Below are 19,341 nucleotides of genomic sequence, written 5' to 3' on the forward strand. Positions count from 1 at the left end.
ATGGTTCATTGTCTGGAATAAGAACCTTCTGAATGATACTAATGGTTGAAACGAAAGGGCCCATATTCATATTCTTGCAATTTTCTCTTAAACTGACTCCACTCTGGCTGAGGTCCCAACTATTACACCAAAACTATTTCCAGGACCACCAAGGACCTCCAAATTGACGTGTGCACTGGTGAACGTTCAGTTTTATCTCACTTATTCTGTTAGCAGAATTTTACGAAGGTGATCGCTCCCTCCTCCTTTCCTCACTTTGCTTTCATGTCCACATTAATTTTCTTCCTAACTCACTGGGTACGCCCCCTGTGACATCTTACTACTGGGGTACCTCAGAGCTCAGACCTTAGACACTTCCTCTTCTCTACCCATAATTGTGTCTTTTAGTGACCTCATTCAGTCTCACAGCTCTCAATAACATCTATTCAACTGGCCCCTCCCTTGATCTCAAATTCAGATTAAAAACTACCAACTTGATACCTAGTAAACACCCAAGTAGAGATATCTCCACGTTAAATGTCCAGAATCCTGAACTTCCCCTACAAAAGCAGCTCTTCTGTCTTCCTATTTTTGTTAATGACAAATCCACTTTTCTAGTTGATCAGAACAAAAGATCTCAGAGTCATTCTTCACTTTGCTCTTTCTCTCATACCGATATCCAATCTGATCCAAATCTTGTCAACTCCACCTTCAAAATGCATCCAGAATTTCACTACTTCTCACTACCTTCACTGTCACTTTCCTGGCTCAAGCCACCTGCATCCAGCTAGGATTACTAAAATAGCCTCTTAATTGGCCTCACTGCTTTAACCTTTGCCTCTACAGTCTATTTTTAACACAGAAGCCAAAATGATCCTTTAAAATTTGTCAGATCATATCACTAAGCTGGTGAAAGTTTTCCAAGGGACTCATTTCAAAGAGTAAAAGCCAAAGTATTTACAGTGCTGTATAAAGTCCTATGCAATCTGTTATTCTGTATCTTTTTTTTTTTTTTTTTTTACTTAACCTTATGGTACTTTCCTCTTGCTCACTCCACTCCACCCTCTCTGACCTCCTAGTTGCATCTAGAGTACTCCTGGCATACTCCCACCACAGAGCACTTACTGTTCTCTCTAACTAGAAAGCTCTTGTCCCAAAAACCTACATAGATCCCACGCTTACCTCTTTCATGTCTTAGCCCAGGTCATCTTTTCAGCAAGGCCTTCTCTGGTTACCCTATTTACAATCTCAGCTCTTCCCATCCCAAACCACTCCTGGAGCTCTAATTCCCCTTTCCTTCTGTAGTTTTCTTCAAAGTGCATAACATTGTCTAACGAACTATATAATTTATTAATTTGTTTTATTTAATGTTTAACTTCCTGCTAGAATATAAACTCCACAAGCACATATTTTCATCTTTTAGTTTACTACTAAATTTCTAGCACTAAATTAGTGCCTGGAGCATGGTATTCACTTCATAAATATTTATGAATGAATGAAACCTAATGGGAAAGCAATAAACTAAAGTAGGTCAACCGGCAGCCAGAATTTGATGGACAAGGTGGTAGGGAAGAGGAGAGAGAAAGTGGAAATCATACCCTTCTGTTGTATAGATACCAATCTCAATTTGGCAGTGAGATCAGCCTGCCCTGCTACAAGCTGGTCAAAAACTCCCTTGGACAACAAGGTATCCCAGTGTGAATAAAGATTAAACACTAGTTACCTCTGATCTAGTCAGTGTAATCCGATATTTACTGAAAGGAGGAAAGGGCCAAGAACTTAGATCATAAACTTTGACAAACCAGTGTCTATATAGCATTTCAGATATTTAAAGAATACCATATTTTTAATAGTTTTAGAGGGTTAATCTCTAAATTTACATTCCAACAGACAGGTACCCACACAGCAGCAAACAAACAAAAATACAGCACAAAGGCTGATGTCAGTTTAATAACTGTGCTTTTAGAAATTTTAAATATCACAGGAAGTGGATCAGTCATCCAACAGCTAATATTAGCTAATTAAGATTTGGCAAATCACAGAATCTTGACAATTTTTATACATGAGGACACTATTCTTAATGTGAGAGCCTCTTGGGGAAATGAGAACTGTGCTTTTGAACATACAGGATACAATCTGATCCCTCAGAAATATCCCTGGTCCTTAATAGTCCCTGTATATTCCTGAGTATTCCTTATGGATATTTAAAAAACATTTCAAGAACTCCAAGTTGTCTGGCAGTAGGACTGCACAATTAAAAGCTGTTAACTACACTACAGCCAATGGACCATACAGTCGATACAGATATAGATACAGAAATAATATAAAGATTAGGATTCACCTAGCACAGGTAAATATGACATGGGTAGTGTTTGTATTGTATGTCCCAGAACACTTTTTGCTTCTTCCTTCCACTCTCTCATTTTTTCTCCCCTCAACATCCTTCGCATGTGACCAGAATTTAGATATTCACTCTACCCACTGATTTTTTATCCTCAGGAAATGACCTCATATATTAAAGTCTAAATAGTCTAATTTTTCTTGAAAGTAATAGGTCTTAGACCAAAGAGATTACCCTCTAATTGTGGAATTCAGCAATCAATAAAAAAGTAGCAATGATAGTTTTTCTAGCATCAGGAAAGCATACCAATATGATTTCTACTCAGTCATTTTCTCCATTCAGTCAGCATTGAATTCAGCATTGAATACCTGCTTTGTGATAGGCAGTATTAAGTGCTGAGTATAGAGCAGTGAACAAAAAGATATGTTTCAGAGCCTCCAAAGTTTACAATCTAGTAAAGAGAAACAGATATAAAGTATGTGAATAAATAGCTATATAATTACAGAATATAACTGAAAGATGATCAAGTTTCATGAAGATAAGAGGCAGGGTACTATGACAGCAAACAACAGAGTACTTAAACAGGAAAGTTAGTAAAAGCTTGTCTGCAGAGGTACTACTTAGGTCAAGATCTGAAGGATGAGAGAGCACAGTCATACCACAAAACTAGAAGAACATTCTATGGGGTGGCAAGGCTCTAAGGTAGGAAAGAGTTTGGAATTTTCTAGAAAGGATAAGTACCAGTGTAACTGGAGCATAGTTAAGGAGGGTGGGAATAGTTCGAGATAATGTTGGTCAATTTTTTTGTATCTTATAGGACATTGTGAGGAGTTTGGACTTTTATGTGCGATGAGTAAGTATTTTAAAGGATTTTTAAGAAGCTTAATTTGACTTGGTTCATAGTTTTAAAAGCTCAGTAACACTGCTATGTGATGAATGGTTATGGTGGGCTGGAGGAGGAAGTAAAGAAGGAAATGGAGAGATCAATTAGAAGACTATTATGATAATCCCAGTGAAAGATACTGTGCCCTCAACTAGGGTGGTGGAAGAGATGGTGAAAAATAGCTGGGTTGAAGGCATGCTTTGGAGGTATAATCTATGACTCACTGAAGGATCGGGTATGGTTATGAAGGAGGAGAAATCAAGTATGGTTTCCAAGTTCCAAGTTTGAGCAACTATGTGGTGGTGGTATCAGATATTGAGATGGTTTAAAAAGTGGTGGGGGTGCGGGGGGAGAGTTTTCAGAGGGCAAATTAGAGTTCTGCTCTAGATATGTTAAGTTTAAGACAACTGTGAGTCATTCAAGTGGAGAGAGATGTCAAGAAGCTAGCTGGAGAAGACTTCTACTTCCAACCAAAATAAAGTTGGAATCACCAAAATAAACTAACAAAATGTATAAAAGAATTGTTTTCAAGACACTTGATATACAGCAACAAAGGAGAGTGACGCCCTCAGGTACAGGGAACAAATGAGGTGAGCCTTAAGATGATCTTATTTAAATCCCTGAGAGAGTTCCCACAAGGTGGCACAGGGAACAGAAACCTGGTAAAAGCCCCAAGTTGAGGAGATGGAGCTGAGAGTGTAGGGGGATCAAGAAGGCTTGAGTTCACAGGACAAGAAAACTGGAGAGGAGAGAACTGCACTGAGAAAAAAAAAGTCTGGAATTCTGCAGAGAACCTCACTCAAGTATATAGTAGAGCACTGGTCATGATAATGACTTGAGTAAACTACCTGAGGGACTGAGAAAGAACCATCTGAAAGGACGAGCGGGAAAAGAACTTGGAGCTGACATGGGCTGGAATAATCCCATTCACCCTAGGAAGACTGGAAAATCTCATTACTTATGGGGCATTGAGTGAATATTCAGAATTATCTAGCTTCAATAATGGTAACTGCCCTGGACTAAACACTGCTCTGATTCCACCAAATGAATCTTCAAAGAAGACCTGAAAGGATCAAGTTGTTTCCAAGAAACTTAATTGCACCCCAGAATAAAGCCCCAAAATATTTACAGGGATAAAAAAATATCCAGCACAAATAAGGTAAACTTCACAATGCCTGGCATCAAATCAAAAATTACCAGGAATGCAAAGTAGCAGGAAAATGTGACCCATTTTAAGGAATAAAAATGGATCAAAGTAAATCAACTGAAACTGACCCAGGAATGACACAGATGTTAGAATTAGGAGTCAATAATATTACAACAGTTATTATATAATTGTTTTCCATATTTTTAAAAGTTAAAGGAGAAACATGGAAGATACAAAAAAGATAAAATAAAAATTTTAGAGATGAAAACTACAATGTTTGAGATGAAAAGTACACTGAATTATATGAACAGTAGATTAGTCATTGCAGAAGAAAATACTTAGTGGACTCAAAGACATGGCAATAGAAATTATCAAAATGAAACAATGAGAAAAAGAATTTAAAAATAAATAGAGATTCACTGAACTCATTCTAAAATTCATATGGAAATACAAAGAACAAGAATACCCAAAATAACTTTAAAAAAAGCAGGGTAACACTACTTGTTTTCAAGATGGATATAAGCTACATTAATGAAAGCAGTGTGGTATTGGCATGGAAATACACAAATAGATCAATAGAACAGAAAAGATTACAGAAATAGACCTACACACATACAGACAACTAGTTTTTTGACAAGGGTGAAAGGCAATTCAACTGAGAAAAGATAGTCTTTCAAAAAGTGGTTCTGAAACAATTGAATACCCATATGCAGGAACTGGATACCATATGTAGTAAAATGAGCTTTGATCCATAATTTATACCACATAAAAATTCATTCAAAATGAACCCTACACCTAAATGTAGAACACAGAATAATAAACATTCTGGAAGAAAATATAAAATTGCTGTAACGCTGGTTTAGGCAAATATTTTTTAGATATAACTCCAAAACCATAATACAGAAAATAGATCAGTCAGTTGTACTTTATCCAAATTAAAGATGTCTGCTTTTCATTTCTCCAAAGAAGATACAAAGACTGCCAACAAACACATGAAAGGATGCTCAACATCACTAATCATTAGAGAAATGCAAATCAAAACTACAATGAAGTATCACCTCACACCTGTCAGAATGGCCATCACCAAAAACTCTACAAACAATAAATGCTGGAGAGGATGTGGAGAAAAGGGAACCCTCTTTCACGGTTGGTGGGGATGTAGATTGATACATCCACTATGGAGAACAGTATGGAGGTTCCTTAAAAAACTAAAAATAGAACTACCGAGAGGGGAACCAAGATGGCGGAGTAGAAGGACTTGCTCTCACTCCCTCTTGTGAGAACACCTGAATCACAACTAGCCGCTGGACAATCATTGACAAGAAGACACTGGAACTCACCAAAAAAGATACCCCATATCCAAAGACAAAGGAGAAGCCCCAATGAGACAGTAGAAGGGATGCAATCACAGCAAAATCAAATCCCATAACAGCTGGGTGGGTGACTCACAGACTGGAGAACACTTATACCACAGAAGTCCACCCACTGGAGTGAAGGTTCTGAGCCCCATGTCAGGCTTCCCAAACTGGGGGTCCAGCAACAGGAGGAGGAATTCCTAGAGAAACAGACTTTGAAGCCTAGTGGGATTTGATTGCAGGACTTTGACAGGATTGGGGGAAACAGAGACCCCACTCTTGAAGGGCACACACAAAGTAGTGTGTGCATCAGGACCCAGGGGAAGGAGCAGTGAACCCAGGGGATACTGAACCAGACCTACCTGCTAGTGTTGGAGGGTCTCCTGCAGAGGCGGGGGAGTGGGGAGGGCTGTGGCTCACCGTAGGGACAAGGACACTGGCAGCAGAAGTTCTGGGAAGTACTCCTTGACGTGAGCCCTCCCAGAGTCTGCCATTAGCCCCACCAAAGAGCACAGGTAGGCTCCATTGTTGGGTTGCCTCAGGCCAAACAACCAACAGGGAGGGAACCCAGCCCCACCTATCAGGAGTCAAGCGGATTAAAGTTTTACTGAGCTCTGCCCACCAGAGCAACACTCAGCTCTACCCACCACCAGTCCCTCCGACCATAAAACCTGCACAAGCCTCTTAGATACACTCATCCACCAGAGGGCAGACATGAGAAGCAAGAAGAACTACAATCCTGCAGCCTGTGGAACAAAAACCACACTCACCAACTAAATGAAGTGGACATAGGCAACCTTCCAGAAAAAGAATTCAGAATAATGATAGTGAACATGATCCAGGACCTCGGAAAAAGAATGGAGGCAAAGATTCAGAAGATGCAAGAAATGTTTAACGAAGATCTAGAAGAATTAAAGAACAAAAAAAACAGAGATGAACAATAAAATAACTGAAATGAAAACTACACTAGAAGGAATCAATAGCAGAATAACTGAGGCAGAAGAACAGATAAGTGACCTGGAAGACAGAATGGTGGAATTCACTGCTGTGGAACAGAATAAAGAAAAAAGAATGAAAAGAAATGAACACAGCCTAAGAGACCTCTTTGACCGCCTTAAACGTAACAACGTTCGCATTACAGGGGTCCCAGAAGGAGAAGAGAGAGAGAAAGGACCCGAGAAAATATTCGAAGAGATTATAGTCTAAAACATCCCTAACATGGGAAAGGAAATAGCCACCCAAGTCCAGGAAGCACAGTGAGTCCCATACAGGATAAACCCAAGGAGAAACATGCCAAGACACACAATAACCAAATTGGCAAAAATTAAAGACAAAGAAAAATTATTAAAAGCAGCAAGAGAAAAATGACAAATAACATACAAGGAAAGTCCCATAAGATTAACAGCTGATTTCTCAGCAGAAAATCTACAAGCCAGAAGGGAGTGGCATGATATACTTAAAGTGATGAAAGGAAAGAAACTACAACCAAGATTACTCTACCCAGCAAGGATCTCATTCAGATTCGATGGAGAAATCAAAAGCTTTACAGACAAGCAAAAGCTAAAATAATTCAGCACCACCAAACCAGCTCTACATCAAATGCTAAAGGAACTTCTCTAAGTAGGAAACACAAGAGAAGAAAAGGACTTACAAAAACAAACGCAAAACAATTAATAAAATGGTCATAGGAACAAACATATCGATAATTACCTTAAACGTGAATGAATTAAATGCTCCAACCAAAAGACACAGGCTGGTTGAATGTATACAAAAACAAGACCCATATATATGCTGCCTAGAAGAGACCCACTTCAGACCTAGGCACACATACAGACTGAAAGTGAGGGGATGGAAAAAGATATTCCATGCAAATGGAAATCAAAAGAAAGCTGGAGTAGCAATACTCATATCAGACAAAACAGACTTTAAATAAAGAATGTTACAAGAGACAAGGAAGAACACTATATAATGATCAAGGGATCAATCCAAGAAGAAGATATAACAACTATAAACATATATGCACCCAACACAGGAGCACCTCAATACATAAGGCAACCGCTAACAGCTGTAAAAGAGGAAATCGACAGTAACACAATAATAGTGGGGGACTTTAACACCTCACTTACATCAATGGACAGATCATCCAAAATGAAAATAAATAAGGAAACAGAAGCTTTAAATGACACAATAGACTAGATAAATTGATATTTATAGGACATTCCATCCAAAAACAGCAGATTACACTTTCTTCTCAAGTGCACACAGAACATTCTCCAGGATAGATCACATCTTGGGTCACAAATTAAGCCTCAGTAAATTTAAGAAAATTGAAATCATATCAAGCATCTTTTCTGACCACAACGCTATGAGATTAGAAATGAATTACAGGGGAAAAAAACGTAAAAAACACAAACACATGGAGGCTAAACACTACGTTACTAAACAACCAAGAGATCACTGAAGAAATCAAAAAGGAAATCAAAAAATACCTAGAGACAAATGATAATGAAAACACGACAATCCAAAACCTATGGGATGCAGCAAAAGCAGTTCTAAGAGGGAAGTTTATAGCTATACAAGCCTACCTCAAGAAACAAGAAAAATCTCAAATAAATAATATAACCTTACACCTAAAGGAACCAGATAAACAAGAACAAACGAAACCCAAAGTTAGCAAAAGGAAAGAAATCATAAACATCAGAGCAGAAATAAATGAAATAGAAACAAAGAAAACAATAGCAAAGATCAGTAAAACTAAAAGCTGTTTCTTTGAGAAGTTAAATAAAATTGATAAACGATTAGCCAGACTCATCAAGAAAAAGAGGGAGAGGATTCAAATCAATAAAACTAGAAATGAAAAAGGAGAACTTACAACAGACACTGCAGAAATACAAAGCATCCTAAGAGACTACTACAAGCAACTCTATGCCAATGAAATGGACAACCTGGAAGGAATAGACACTTTCCTAGAAAGTGTAACCTTCCAACACTGAACCAGGAAGAAATAGAAAATATGAACAGACCAATCACAAGTAATGAAATTGAAACTGTGATTAAAAATCTTCCAGGGCTTCCCTGGTGGCGCAGTGGTTGAGAGTCCGCCTGCCGATGCAGGGGACACGGGTTCGTGCCCCAGTCCAGGAAGATCCCACATGCCGCAGAGCGGCTGGGCCCGTGGGCCATGGCCGCTGAGCCTGCGTGTCCGGAGCCTGTGCTCCGCAACGGGAGAGGCCACAACAGTGAAAGGCCCGTGTACTGAAAAAAAAAAAAAAAAAAAATCATAAAAAAAAAAATCTTCCAAAAAACAAAAGTCCAGGACCAGATGGCTTCACAGGTGAATTCTATCAAACATTTAGAGAAGAGCTAACACCCATCCTTCTCAAACTCTTCCAAAAAATTGCAGAGGAAGGAACACTCCCAAACTAATTCTAGGAGGCCACCATCACCCTGATACCAAAACCAGACAAAGATACTACAAAAAAAGAAAACTACAGACCAATATCACTGATGAATATAGATGCAAAACTCCTCAACAAAATACTAGTAAACAGAATCCAACAACACATTAAAAGGATCAAACACCATGATCAAGTGGGATTTATCCCAGGGATGCAAGGATTCTTCAACATACACAAATCAATCAATGTGACACATCATGTTAACAAATTGAAGAATAAAATCATATGATCGGGCTTTCTTGGTGGCGCAGTGGTTGAGAATCCGCCTGCCAATGCAGGGGACGCGGGTTCGTGCCCCGGTCTGGGAATATCCCACATGCCGTGGAGCGGCTGGGCCCGTGAGCCATGGCCGCTGAGCCTGTGCATCCGGAGCCTGTGCTCGCAACGGGAGAGGCCACAGCAGTGAGGGCCCGCGTACCGCAAAAAAAAAAAAAAAAAAAAAAATCATATTATCATCTCAATAGATGCAGAGAAAGCTTTTCACAAAATTCAACACCCATTTATGATAAAAACTCTCCAGAAAGTGAGCACAGAGGGAACCTACCTCAACATAATAAAGGCCATATACGACAAGCCCACAGCAAACATCATTCTCAATGGTGAAAAACTGAAAGCATTACCTCTAAGAGCAGGAACAAGACAAGGATGTCTACTCTCACCACTATTACTCAACGTAGTTTTGGAAGTCCTAGCCTCGGTGATCAGAGAAGAAAAAGAAATAGAGAATACAAACTGGAAAAGAAGAAGTAAAATTGTCACTGTTTGCAGATGACATATACTATACATAGAGAATCCTAAAGATGCCACCAGAAAACTACTAGAGCTAATCAATGAATTTGGTAAGGTTGCAGGATACAAAATTAATGCACAGAAATCTCTTGCATTCCTATACACTAATGATGAAAAATCTGAAAGAGAAATTAAGGAAATACTTCCATTTACCATTGCAAGAGAAAGAATAAAATACCTAGGAATAAACCTACCTAGGGAGACCAAAGACCTGTATGCAGAAAACTATAAGACACTGATGAAAGAAATTAAAGATGATACCAACAGATGGAGAGATATACCATGCTCTTGGATTGGAAGAATCAATACTGTGAAAATGACTATACTACCCAAAGCAATCTACAGATTCAATGCAATCCCTATCAAATTACCAATGGCATTTTTTACAGAGCTAGAAGAAAAAATCTTAAAATTTGTATGGAGACACAAAAGACCCCGAATAGCCAAAGCAGTCTTGAGGGAAAGAAACGGAGATGGAGGAATTAGACTCCCTGACTTCAGACTATACTACAATGCTACAGTAATCAAGACAATATGATACTGGCACAAAAACAGAAACATAGATCAATGGAACAAGATAGAAAGCCCAGAGGTATACCCATGCACCTATGGTCAACTAATCTATGACCAAGGAGGCAAGGATATACAATGGAGAAAAGACAGTCTCTTCAATAAGTGGTGTTGGGAAAACTGGACAGCTACATGTAAAAGAATGAAATTAGAACACTCCCTAACACCATACACAAAAATAAACTCAAAATGGATTAGAGACCTAAATGTAAGATCAGACATTATAAAACTCTTAGAGGAAAACATAGGAAGAACACTCTTTGACATAAATCACAGGAGGATCTTTTTTGATCCACCTCCTAGAGTAATGGGAATAAAAACAAAAATAAACAAATGGGACCTAATGAAACTTCAAAGCTTTTTCACAGCAAAGGAAACCATAAACAAGATGAAAAGACAACCCTCAGAATGGGAGAAAATATTTGCAAATGAATCAACGGACAAAGGATTAATCTCCAAAATATATAAACAGCTCATGCAGCTCAATATTAAAAAAACAAACAACCCAATCCAAAAATGGGCAGAAGACCTAAATAGACATTTCTCCAAAGAAGACAAACAGATGGCCAAGAACCACATGAAAATCTGTTCAACATCATTAATTATTAGGGAAATCAAATCAAAACTACAATGAGGTATCACCTCACAGCAGTTAGAATGGGCTTCATCAGATAATCTACAAACAGCAAATGCTGGAGAGGATGTGGAGAAAAGGGAACCCTCTTTCACGGTTGGTGGGAATGTAAACTGATACAGCTACTATGGAGAACAGTATGGAGGTTCCGTAAAAAACTAAAAATCGAATTACCATATGATCCAGCAATCCCACTACTGGGCATATACCCTGAGAAAACCACAATTCAAAAAGACACACGCACCCCAATGTTCACTGCAGCACTATTTACAATTGCCAGGTCATGGAAGCAACCTAAATGCCCATCAACAGACAAATGGATAAAGAAGTAGTGGTACATATATACAATGGAATATTACTCAGCCATAAAAAGGAATGAAATTTTGTCATTTGTTGAGACGTGGGTGGATCCAGAGACTGTCATACAGAGTGAAGACATAAAAAGAAAAACAAATATCATATATTAACGCATATATGTGGAACCTAGAAAAATGGTACAGATGAACCGGTTTGCAGGGCAGAAATTGAGACACAGATGTACAGAACAAACGTATGGAAACCAAGGGGGGAAAGCCACAGGGGGGCGGGGGTGGGGGGGTGTGATGAATTGGGAGATTGGGACTGACATGTATACACTGATGTGTGTAAAACTGATGACTAATAAGAACTTGATGTATAAAAAAAAAAAAAAAAGAAAAAAAAAAGATTTCCCCCTGAAAACCAACAGGGAGATCATTCAGTATATAAAAGGATTTAAAGGGAAAAAAGTCACCCCAGGGGTGCTGCCTCCTCCTCATATTGTCAGAGGACCAGATATATGCACTTGGAGCAGAAATACCAATTGTTTTCCTTCATGCTGTGGACATGGATAAGAAAAATGTCTCCTCCCCATAATCTCACCATTTACTTTGGCTCCACCTATGTATCCCTTACAAGAAAACTGGCTAATTTTGTTCTCCAAGACCAGAGAGCCATTGATTTACTTGGGTGGTCTAAGGACACCTACTCTCCTGATGAACATTTCTGGGTGACACTTAGGATTCCAGCTGTCGCTCCGGCCACGTGGGCTGCGGACTGCCCAAGTGGACTACATCTCCCAAAGGGCTCCACGGGCACGCCAACAGGAAGTGGCTGGAGCATCTCCCACCTCCACGCCGAGAAGAAGAGGTTCTATCCGTGGCCTTGGCGCTTCTCTTTCCTTTCGCACCGGTTGCCGCTGCGGAGCATGGCAGGTCCATGTGTGCAGTGAGGGGCGCTATTCCTGGGCCAGTAGCACCCGAGCCCTGGGTTTGACTGCGTCCACCCTGCCATGGACCCCAACACCATTATCGAAGCCCTGCGGGGCACCATGGACCCAGCCCTGCATGAGGCCATGGAGCGCCAGCTCAATGAAGCACACAAGTCTCTGAATTTTGTTTCAACACTGCTTCAGATTACTATGTCAGAACAACTGGATTTACCTGTGAGACAGGCAGGTGTTATCTATTTGAAAAATATGATAACACAGTATTGGCCTGATCGGGAAACGGCACCAGGGGATATATCCCCTTATACTCTTCCAGAAGAAGATCGACATTGTATTCGAGAAAATATTGTAGAAGTCATTATCCACTCTCCTGAGCTCATCGGGGTACAGATTACTACATGCATTCATCATATTATCAAACATGATTATCCAAGTCGCTGGACTGCCATTGTGGACAAAATTGGCTTTTACCTTCAGTCTGATAACAGTGCATGTTGGCTAGGAATTCTTCTTTGCCTCTATCAGCTTGTGAAAAATTATGACTACCCATCTTCCTGCTAAGGAAATGTTCCAGCTGTTGCTCCAAGCTCTGTCAGAGTGAGTGCCAGTTGTAGTTCTGGTATAAGAAACCAGAGGAACGGAGTCCATTGGTAGGAGCAGTGCAATATTTCCTGCCAGTTCTAAAGGACCGTTTTATCCAGCTTCTTTCTGATCAGTCTGATCAGTCTGTCCTCATCCAGAAACAAATTTTCAAGATCTTCTATGCTCTTGTTCAGTATACACTACCACTGGAGCTGATACTGATAAACCAAAAGAACCTGACAGAATGGATAGAAATTTTAACGACTGTTGTGAACAGGGATGTACCTGATGAAACACTTCAAGTTGAAGAAGATGACAGACCTAAGTTACCATGGTGGAAATGTAAGAAGTGGGCTTTACATATCTTAGCAAGCCTTTTTTTTTTTAAGCCTTGCGCTCCCTGAAGGTTTTCGGCAAAGCATTTTTCTTTTTTTAAACAGAGAACAGGAGTATTTTTTTATTTTTTTTTAAATTTATTTATTTATTTTTGGCTGCGTTGGGTCTTCATTTCTGTGCGAGGGCTTTCTCTAGTTGTGGCAAGTGGGGGCCACTCTTCATCACGGTGCGCAGGCCTCTCACTATCATGGCCTCTCCTGTTGCGGAGCACAGGCTCCAGACGCGCAGGTTCAGTAGCTGGGGCTCACGGGCCTAGTTGCTCCGTGGCATGTGGGATCTTCCCAGACCAGGGCTCGAACCCGTATCCCCTGCATTAGCAGGCAGATTCTCAACCACTGCGCCACCAGGGAAGCCCAGCAAGGCTTTTTGAAAGATATGGAAGCCCTGGCAATGTTTCCAAGGAGTACAATGAATTTGCTGAAGTATTTCTGAAGGCATTTGCTGTTGATGTCCAACAAGTTTTATTGAAGGTGTTATATCAGTACAAGGAGAAGCAATATATGGCTCCTCGAGTTTTACAACAGACATTAAATTATATTAATCAAGGAGTTTCTCATGCTCTCACCCGGAAGAATCTGAAGCCTCATATACAAGGCATTATCCAAGATGTTATTTTTCCATTGATGTGCTATACAGATACTGATGAGGAACTTTGGCAAGAAGACCCCTGTGAATATATACGCATGAAGTTTGATGTGTTTGAGGATTTCATCTCTCCTACCACTGCTGCCCAGACACTTTTGTTTACAGCTTGTAGTAAGAGGAAAGAGGTACTACAAAAGACTATGGGATTTTGCTACCAGATTCTTACAGAACCAAATGCTGATCCTCGAAAAAAAGATGGAGCCCTGCATATGATTGGCTCTTTAGCTGAAATACTTCTGAAGAGAAAGATCTACAAAGATCAGATGGAATATATGTTGCAGAATCATGTATTCCCTCCCTTCAGCAGTGAACTAGGCTACATGAGAGCGAGAGCTTGCTGGGTCCTTCACTATTTTTGTGAAGTGAAGTTCAAAGTGACCAGAACCTGCAAACAGCCCTAGAGCTGACACGAAGATGTCTGATGGATGATAGGGAAATGCCTGTTCAAGTGGAAGCTGCCATTGCACTTCAAGTGCTGATCAGCAATCAAGAGAAAGCTAAAGAATACGTCACACCGTTCATCCAACCTGTCATGCAGGCTTTTCTTCATATTATAAGAGAAACAGAAAATGATGATCTTACCAATGTAATTCAGAAAATGATCTGCGAGCATAGTGAAGAAGTTACTCCTATTGCAGTAGAAATGACACAACATTTGGCAATGACATTTAATCAAGTAATCCAGACTGGGCCAGATGAAGAAGGAAGTGATGACAAAGCAGCTACTGCTATGGGAATCCTGAATACCATCGACACACTTCTTAGTGTAGTTGAAGATCACAAAGAAATAACCCAGCAGCTTGAAGGAATCTGCTTACAGGTCACTGGAACTGTTTTACAACAGCATGTCTTAGAATTCTATGAGGAGATCTTCTCTTTAGCACATAGTTTGACATGTCAGCAAGTGTCTCCACAGATGTGGCAGCTACTACCTCTGGTATTTGAGGTTTTTCAGCAAGATGGCTTTGATTACTTTACAGATACGACGCCTCTGCTTCATAATTATGTAACAGTTGATACAGACGTACTTCTGTCTAATACCAAGTACCTTGAAATGATATACAGTATGTGCAAAAAGGTTCTTACAGGAGTTGCAGGAGAAGATGCAGAATGTCATGCAGCAAAATTGTTAGAGGTGATCATTCTGTGGTGCAAAGGGCGTGGCACTGACCAGTGTATTCCCTTGTTCGTGGAAGCAGCATTAGAGAGACTGACAAGAGAGGTGAAGACAAGTGAACTTCGAACAATGTGCCTGCAAGTTGCCATTGCAGCTTTGTATTATAATCCACACCTACTTCTCAACACCTTAGAAAATTTTCACTTCCCTAATAGTATTGAACCAGTTACAGATCACTTTATTACACAGTGGCTTAATGATGTTGATTGTTTCTTGGGGCTTCATGACAGAGAGATGTGTTCTGGGCCTGTGTGCTCTTATTGATATGGAACAAATACCACAAGTTTTAAATCAGGTTTCCGGACAGATTTTGCCAGTTTTTAATTCGTTTATTCAATGGATTAAAAAGAGCATATGCCTGCCATGCAGAACAGGAGAAAGACAGTGATGGTGATGACGAAGCTGAAGACGATGATGAAATCGGAGGAACCGGGGAGTGATGAAGATGGTATTGATGAAGATGGACAAGAATATCTGGAGATCCTGGCTAAGCAAGCGGGCGAAGAGGGACATGATGAAGACTGGGAAGAAGATGCTGCTGGAGAAACTGCCCTGGAAGGCTATTCCACAAGCACTGATGATGAAGATAACCCTGTTGATGAGTATCAGATACTTAAAGCTATATTTGAACTATACAAAATCGTAATCCCGTGTGGTATCAGGCTCTGACTCATGGTCTTAATGAAGAACAAAGAAAACTGTTACAGGATATAGCAACTCTAGCTGATCAAAGAAGAGCAGCCCATGAATCCAAAATGATTGAGAAGCATGGAGGACACAAAGTCAGTGCTCCAGTTGTGCCAAGTTCTTTCAGTTTGGGAGGCCCGGCACCAGAGATGAATTGAGTTACCACTTTCCTGCAGTGTGATTGTAGTGAAGAGCTTGTGTTGCTCCTAGGAGCGGTTCCAGAACTGGTTCATGTTACCCACTCTAAACTAACTGATCAATAGATGGACAAAAAAAACCCCAGGAGGTGGGACCTGATCATGCAACTTGGCACTGAAAATGAATCCAGAAGGATTTTGGTGGGGGAGGGAGGTAACTTGGGGGGCAGGGAGTATTTTCTTTATTTTTTGAAGAAAGTAAGTTTCTGACTAAAAGTTCAAGTGACACTGTGGAAATCTGAAACAAGAGGGGATGTCATGAAGGCAGCTTTTCTTTTTCCGAAGAAAAAACTGGCATGGGCTACAGGCCTATTTAAAATGTCTCATTTACAGAATAAGCTCAGAGGTAGATGTAATTTTTACACCTATGAGTATTTGTCCGATTTCTGTCTCTTCCTCACAATTGGGTATCTATTCTTTATATGTAAATAAGATAAGGTAATCGATAGCCTTATTCAATCTTCGTCATTTTCATCATCAAAGATTGTTCCTGTGTAGATTATTGGACATTTATTGTAGCACTACATAACTGATTAAAAAAATGTACAAATGAATTAACACTTTCATATTGAAACAAGCCTGCAAGCCTATGTATAAAATAGCAAAATGTTTGCTGTTCATAAAAAGATGGGATGTAATGGGGTGGGGGGCAGGGGTAATTTCAAGTTATTAATTTTAAAATAACTAGCAATTTTGTACCTGGTGACTTTGTGGTGCACTCACCTCTGATAGTGACTTGAATTTGGTATGTTAAAAGGCGTTAATGATATTTCATTGCTGCTAAAAATGGCAACTCCCTCTGTGTCCTGTTTTTTTTTAAAGCTCTCAGTGTACAAGTGGATATTTGGATAGAAGACCTTACTGTAACAAATAGGAAAGATGATATCTGAAGCGTAAATTGGATATAAAATTCTACTCTTAAAGAGTTGATAAAAGAGTATGGCTAAACATCTATATATGCAATCTATTAGAAGAACTTAATTCTGCAAAAAAAAGAACTACCATACAGCCCAGCAATCCCACTACTGGGCATATACCCTGAGAAAACCATAATTCAAAAAGAGTCATGTACTACAATGTTCATTGCAGCTCTATTTACAATGGCCAGGACATGGAAGCAACCTAAGTGTCCATCGACAGATGAATGGATAAAGAAGATGTGGCACATATATACAATGGAATATTACTCAGCCATAAAAAAACGAAACTGAGTTATTTGTAGTGAGGTGGATGGACCTAGAGTCTGTCATACAGAGTGAAGTTAAGTCAGAAAGAGAAAAACAAATACTGTATGCTAACACATATGTATGGAATCTAGAAAAAAAATGGTTCTGAATAACCTAGGGGCAGGACAGGAATAAAGATGCAGACGTAGAGAATGGACTTGAGGACACGGGGAGTGGGAAGGGTAAGCTGAGATGAAGTGAGACAGTGGCATGGACATATACACACTACCAAACGTAAGGTAGATAGCTAGTGGGAAGCAGCCGCATAGCACAGGGAGATCAGCTCGGTGCTTTGTGACCGCCTGGAGGGGTGGGATAGGGAGAGTGGGAGGGAGGGAGACGCAAGAGGAAGGAGATACGGGGATATGTGTATATGTATAACTGATTCACTTTGTTATAAAGCAGAAACCAACACAACACTGTAAAGCAATTATACTCCAATAAAGATGTTAAAAAAAAAAAAAAAAAAGAGAAAAAGATGTCTGCTCTTTGAAAGGCCCTGAGGTGAGAATGAAGACAACCCATAGACTGGGAGAAAATATTTGCAAATCATATATCTTGCTAAAGAAATTGTGTCCAGAAAAAAATGTATATTTAGATATAAATATATCCTAGAAAAAGAATATATTTATTCTCAAAACTCAATAATAAAACAAACAACCCGATTAAAAAATGGGCAAAAGATTTGAACAGATACTTCACCAAAAATGATACACATATAGCAAATAAGCACTGAAAAGACACTCAACATCATGTATTGCTAGGGATATAATAGTACACAGCTATTAAAATTAAAATACTGACTATACCAAGTGTTGACGAGGAAGAGGAATAACTACAGCTCTCATACACTGGTGGTGGGAATAACAACAGTACAACCACATTAGAAAGCAGGTTGGCAGCTTCCTAGAAATTTAAACGTATGCCTACCATATGATCCAGCCATTCCATTCCTAGGTATTTACCCAAGATAAATTAAAACACACGTCCATACAAAGGTTTATGCAAATGTTCATAGCAGCCTTATTTGTCATAGCCAAAAATTGGAAAGAACTCAAATGCTCATCAGTAAGTGAATGGATAAATGCATTGTGATATATTCATAGGATACCACTATTCAGCAAGAAAAAGGAATGAACTACTGATAAACACGACAACATGGATGAATCACAGAATAATTAGGATGAGTGAAAAAGGCCAGACAAAAAAAAGATGAAAAAAATTTTTGCAAATGGCTGTTTAAATTAACCTTGTCTATCTTTATGTTGTCATATTAAAGCTATAGCCCTGAAACCCTTTAAATACTATAGGAAGATTCCATACATTATATTAAACCATTCCATTTATATAAAATTCTACATGTAAACCAATGCCTAGTGACAGAAAGCAGATTTTTGGTTGCCTGGGGGACCAGTTAGGGGGTGGGGGAAATTGGAGGAATTAGAAAAGGCATGAGGAAACTTTTGGGATGGTCACTACGTTCACCATTTTGTTTGTGGTGATCATTTCTTGGGCAAATATGTATGTCAAAACTTACCAAATGCTTCATTTTAAATATGTGCAGTTTACTGTATGTCAAGTTATTCCTCAATTAAGCTGTTAGAAAAAGGAGGAGAAGTAGGAGGAGAAGGGAAGAAGGAGAAAATAGATACATGAGCTTAGAGAAGTGGCGTTTGCTAGAGAGAGAAGTTTTGGAAGTCATCAGCGTGTAAATGGTACTTCAGACCCTGGGAATGAATGAAATCACTTAGGGAGAGATTAGTCAGAAAAGAGAAGGGGACCTAGGATGCTGCCATAAGAAACACCAAAATTTAGAAGTTTAGGATGGAGAGGATCATGACACATTCTTTGGTTTTCTTAAATTGTTTAAATCCAACCCATATGAAGTTTAAAGCATCTGATCACCATTTTATTCACTATAGGCTGAACCAATAGGAATGCAGACCCATTTAAGAGAGCTTGTAACTTAACAATTATTGTGTCTTTTTTACTTGCTCCTATTCATTAGTCCATAGCACTTAACATGATT

General features: G+C 39.4%; 1 protein-coding gene across 1 annotated transcript; it reads left to right on the forward strand.

Annotated features, from left to right (window-relative positions):
* The first annotated feature begins 12,465 nt into the window (after positions 1-12,465).
* Positions 12,466-16,047, forward strand: LOC114896781 (importin-7-like). The gene is given in 8 exon segments (XM_029225127.1): positions 12,466-12,944; positions 13,022-13,356; positions 13,738-14,397; positions 14,400-15,441; positions 15,443-15,524; positions 15,526-15,621; positions 15,623-15,827; positions 15,830-16,047. Coding segments are annotated over 8 exon segments (3,117 nt in total).
* The last annotated feature ends 3,294 nt before the right edge of the window (positions 16,048-19,341 follow it).

This window comes from Monodon monoceros, unplaced genomic scaffold, assembly GCF_005190385.1.
Source record: "Monodon monoceros isolate NGI ecotype Baffin Bay Population unplaced genomic scaffold, NGI_Narwhal_1 Super_Scaffold_16, whole genome shotgun sequence".
Taxonomy (NCBI): domain Eukaryota; kingdom Metazoa; phylum Chordata; class Mammalia; order Artiodactyla; family Monodontidae; genus Monodon; species Monodon monoceros.